Source organism: Loa loa, assembly GCF_000183805.2.
Source record: "Loa loa unplaced genomic scaffold supercont3.270, whole genome shotgun sequence".
Taxonomy (NCBI): domain Eukaryota; kingdom Metazoa; phylum Nematoda; class Chromadorea; order Rhabditida; family Onchocercidae; genus Loa; species Loa loa.
The window spans coordinates 16,541-20,631 of record NW_018108450.1 but is presented as its reverse complement, the minus strand read 5'-3'; the positions used below and the strand labels follow the sequence as shown (position 1 = coordinate 20,631).

Sequence of the window (4,091 nt, the reverse complement as noted above, 5' to 3'; positions counted from 1 at the left end):
AAAATATGGGATATTGGAAAAGGCGAATAGGATTATTGTTATTATTCGTTTGGCACATATCTCGACTGCAATGCTTGCCAAATGAATAAGAATAATTGTTGCACTGTTTTTGATGTTGTTGCATAATGGTTGCCACAGATAATTTTTTGGAAGTGAATAAGAGACGTGAATCCTCAATATCTTCGGATCTTTCAGTATAAAAGATTTGCCTTTCCGCTCTTATAACTTTATGCTTAATGTTATTGTTTGCAATGATATTGTGATCACTTTTTTACAATAAAACTGTAATTTCGTATGCACCCTTGTTTTTTTAAAAAAAAAAAAAAAAATTCCCCTTTATTGCACTTGCGAAGTTATCACTTGAACGAGAATGGGTTCGTATTTCCCCTGAAATTTAATAGTGCTGTAAGTAGTTATTTGTTTATAATTTGCTTGGGGAAATGTTTCTTCGTTGTTTCCTGTAAACCCTTCCGGCTGAAGTGCGTGCTCACGAAAGGATTATTAAGTAGTACTGTTCTTGATTTATATCTTCTGAAGAGGGCTTTCAGGGAAGTGTTGCACCATATCTGTCTGCAACCCAACCATTCGTTTCAGTGTTATGGCGGTTTAGATATAGGATGACGTAATCTTCAGAACCAGTATCTCTGTTTAGTTAGAAAATTTCCTGGAGCAGCATAATTTTAGTAGCGATGATGGGAACTATTACGGCGGATGAAGTCAACTTCCAGCAGTTGTTGGATCTCAGTGAGAGGCTTCTTACGGATGATATCTCTCCCAATATGCCCAAACTTCATGCAGCTTTGAAAGAGATGGAAGAATTATACGATCGATTGCAAGGGAACAGGTAAGCATTTTAATTTCCTTATATTTGAAATACAAATTTTGTGATTATTGGATCATTACGTACAGTTTGTTTTAAATTCGTTATCTGTTATTTATCATTTGTGTGTGTTGTCGTTTAAGAAAAAATGTAGTTTAAGAAGATGTCATCTTCATTTTACACACTAGAAATATAAGTTATGAAATATACCTAGCTACTTTTAAGAGAACGTTAAAGCTTTGAAAGTTAAGGAAAATATAAAGTTGGAAAGATAAAATTAATCGGTTTTTGTTAATTTCCGACGATTAATATTATTTGAAGATTTTAGGAAATGACCAATTTTTAGGAATATTGATGATGATGTTTTAAAATATTATGGACGAGATTTGCAAACACTACGCCTGCAAATTGAAAGAGAACAAAAAGTAGGGTCTTTTTTATTTGGTATTCTATCACAATTCTTTAAAGCATTTGCAACTTGTAAAAAAATTTAAACAAGTTTCAGAGGCCTGCCATAATTAATGATGAACAAGATTTGACAGCAAATTTTGGAATTGCTGCCGAAGGTCCGAATGAAAGCAAAGGTCCGAGTGAAAGCAATGCTTTTATGGAAGCTAAAAAGAAAGCCGCACATCAGGCAGAGTTGCGCATGCAGTTACTTGGAGGACCGGAAAGGTTTAAATATACCATACATTTTGCTGTCTTTATTTGTGTTGAGAAAATAGAATCTCATTCCTCTCATTTTTGTTTTTTCGTTAATAACACACTTTATTGCTTTTGCAAATTTTAATTGTTAAGGTCATCATCGCTTGATCTTGATTTGGACACGGAACAAATTGCTAAGCGTGAAGCTGAGAAGCAAGAAAATTTGATGGGCGAATTATTTGGTATGGTACGTTTAATGAAACAAACATATTCAACAGCTAGTGCAGTCATCAAAGAGGATAACGCGGTTTGTTTTTTGAGGTTCTATTTTTCAGATGTATTTAACAGAATGGCATTGGGAACGATGAGCATAGTGTAATGTTTCTGATGAAAAATGAATAGTTTCAGAATAATGTAAGGATTTTGTGTAGTCCTTGGTGCTTATTCCAGGATGTGAGTTCCTTTTTATTTCTTATAAGAACTAGAGGGATATTTGATGTATTGCAAAGTGTATGAAAAGATGGAATTTGTGTAAATGAGGAAAACTTCAAATTTGATATTAAAGATGTTAAATATTTCGTATTTTAGACATTATCTCGATTGCATCAGGCGACAAATAATCATAAAGGGAGTTTGTTAAGAGAAAGCAAACGACTTGAAGAACGTGCATATCGTTCATGGTGTGACTGTTTGTATGTTCTAGGTGTTTGTGCTATAGTTATGTCATTTATAGCTATGGTAATTATCATGAGGGTTTTCACTAAAAAATCTTTATGAAATGTACAAATTTTATTCTTGAAGCGCAATAAAAAAAATATTGAAAATTATCAAATATTTTGTTGGTGATCGTCCAAGAAATTGCAGCAAGCAAAGTTGCTGTTATAAGACATAAGAGAAGAGGGACAATATTCATTCATTAAGTGTTCCTTACTTGTAGTCCTTTCGTTGACTTTTAAATCACATAGATCTCGCATCAGAATTTTTGCTCTTGCCTATTATTCTTTTTTTTTTTTTTATGAAGAGCCCTTTAGTTTTTTATAAACATATTTTATAATTCGATACTTTATGGTGTACTGTTCAGAAATTAGAATTCTTTTTGTATCGATTATGATAGATATAATATATTCTTTGAAAAGTAATCTAAGGAGGATTTTCGAAAGTGAAGGAAGTTGAAGTTGATCATAATCCTGTTACATTTGGATATCTATTTCATTTTATTTCAAAAACTGAAATTACAATGAACGAAAAATGCAACCGTATTTAGGATCCGTAAAAGTATGAATCTTGCAGTTTGCTTCTCATTTTTCTCTCCGATTATTTTCCGTTATATTAGGATGGTAATATTGATCATCTCAATATCTTTGCAACTCGGTAACATTTAGATGTGGTATCATTACAAACTGGAAATGCTACATTATTTTTTATCATAAAATTTGGAGGAATTCTGATGAAGAATGAGCTAAGAGATATTTCTAGATTACTGTCTTTTCTTTTTGGATTCGAAATTGCTCTCAAGATTTAGAATAAAATAAGTTTACAGCTCCTTGTATTACAAACGATACGAAACATACTGGCATGTGATTTCGGTAGGCCTTGATGTATTCCGAAGATTTGTGACAGGAGATATTTGTGACAGGCGATTCATACCATACGGAAATAGGTGAGATTGATGTTGATTCTGTTGTTTGCCTTACTTTTAATTTATCCTTAACCGGTGATATAGCATAACTGTAAAACATTTAAATTAAATTTTCAATTTCCTCTTTTTATGACATATAGTATTTCAGGTATTCAGTATTCTTGAGATAATTATGGTTCAGATATCCAGATTATCTGTTTATCTACCTTTTCTATCTCTTTAGTGCTCAGATTGATCCCGCTATTTTGATGGATCTCTTTGGGTTTTTAGCAATTCTATATGTTACAAATGGAGAGACATTGATATAATCATGATAATCTCTTTTAGATTCATTCCATATCTATAGGAAGAAAAATAAATTACCCAAAATAGAAGAGAAAAAAGAAATTTCGAACAAATTTAAAAAGTATAGAATATAACTTACGTGATTTCATTATGACAATTGAATAGCGTAAGTAAGATAGGAAGTATTAATAAACCATGTAATGCACCAATTATTATCACTAAGATAATCATTTTTAAAAATGAACGAAATACACAGCTATCAATGAATGCCAAGAATGAAACACCTATAATCAGAGTATTATCAATTAATTATCAGTTAATGTACATGTTATGAGATTATCAGTAAATATACATCTTTTATCATTACTTTGCAAACATTTCTTACATTTAAACTTTTTAATACATTTACTTGAAAATTTTGATACATACCAATAATTGTACTGCTAGCAGATTGTATTATTGGAACACCAACATTATATAAAGCATTACGCATTCGCTCAAAAGAGCCTATCCCTTCATCCTATAAATATGAGCCAATGCTTATCAAAAATGAAATTCATGCCTCAAAAGAGCCTATCCCTTCATCCTATAAATATGAGCCAATGCTTATCAAAAATGAAATTCATGCCTCAAAAGAGCCTATCTCTTCAAGCTATAAATGAGCCAATGCTTATCAAAAATGAAATTCATGCCTCAAAAGAG

General features: G+C 31.6%; 2 protein-coding genes across 2 annotated transcripts in view; one reads left to right on the top strand and one right to left on the bottom strand.

The window, feature by feature from the left end:
* Positions 1–676: 676 nt before the first annotated feature.
* Positions 677–2,270, top strand: LOAG_13223 (hypothetical protein). Its single transcript, XM_003148732.2, has 5 exons — positions 677–844; positions 1,167–1,245; positions 1,326–1,495; positions 1,619–1,772; positions 2,054–2,270. Exons 1-5 carry the CDS (start codon positions 690–692, stop codon positions 2,240–2,242), a joined length of 747 nt encoding a protein of 248 aa, XP_003148780.1. The 5' UTR covers positions 677–689; the 3' UTR covers positions 2,243–2,270.
* Positions 2,271–3,524: 1,254 nt separating this feature from the next.
* The window catches only part of LOAG_18350 (hypothetical protein), a gene marked incomplete at both ends in the record, with an annotated part of 7,831 nt that continues 7,264 nt past the window's right edge, over positions 3,525–4,091 (bottom strand). Inside the window, 2 exons of the mRNA XM_020451011.1 lie at positions 3,525–3,673; positions 3,819–3,909. Coding sequence (XP_020305246.1) covers positions 3,525–3,673; positions 3,819–3,909 — 240 coding nt within the window. The remainder of the gene's footprint in view (positions 3,674–3,818; positions 3,910–4,091) is intronic.

Bases quoted from the DNA above. Each gene is read 5' to 3' on its own strand.
- LOAG_13223 (XM_003148732.2), top strand. From the start codon at position 690: ATGATGGGAACTATTACGGCGGATGAAGTCAACTTCCAGCAGTTGTTG. The intron at 1,496-1,618 runs GTTTAAATATAC...TTAATTGTTAAG, and splicing joins TTACTTGGAGGACCGGAAAG to GTCATCATCGCTTGATCTTG. The intron at 1,773-2,053 runs GTTTGTTTTTTG...TTCGTATTTTAG, and splicing joins TCATCAAAGAGGATAACGCG to ACATTATCTCGATTGCATCA.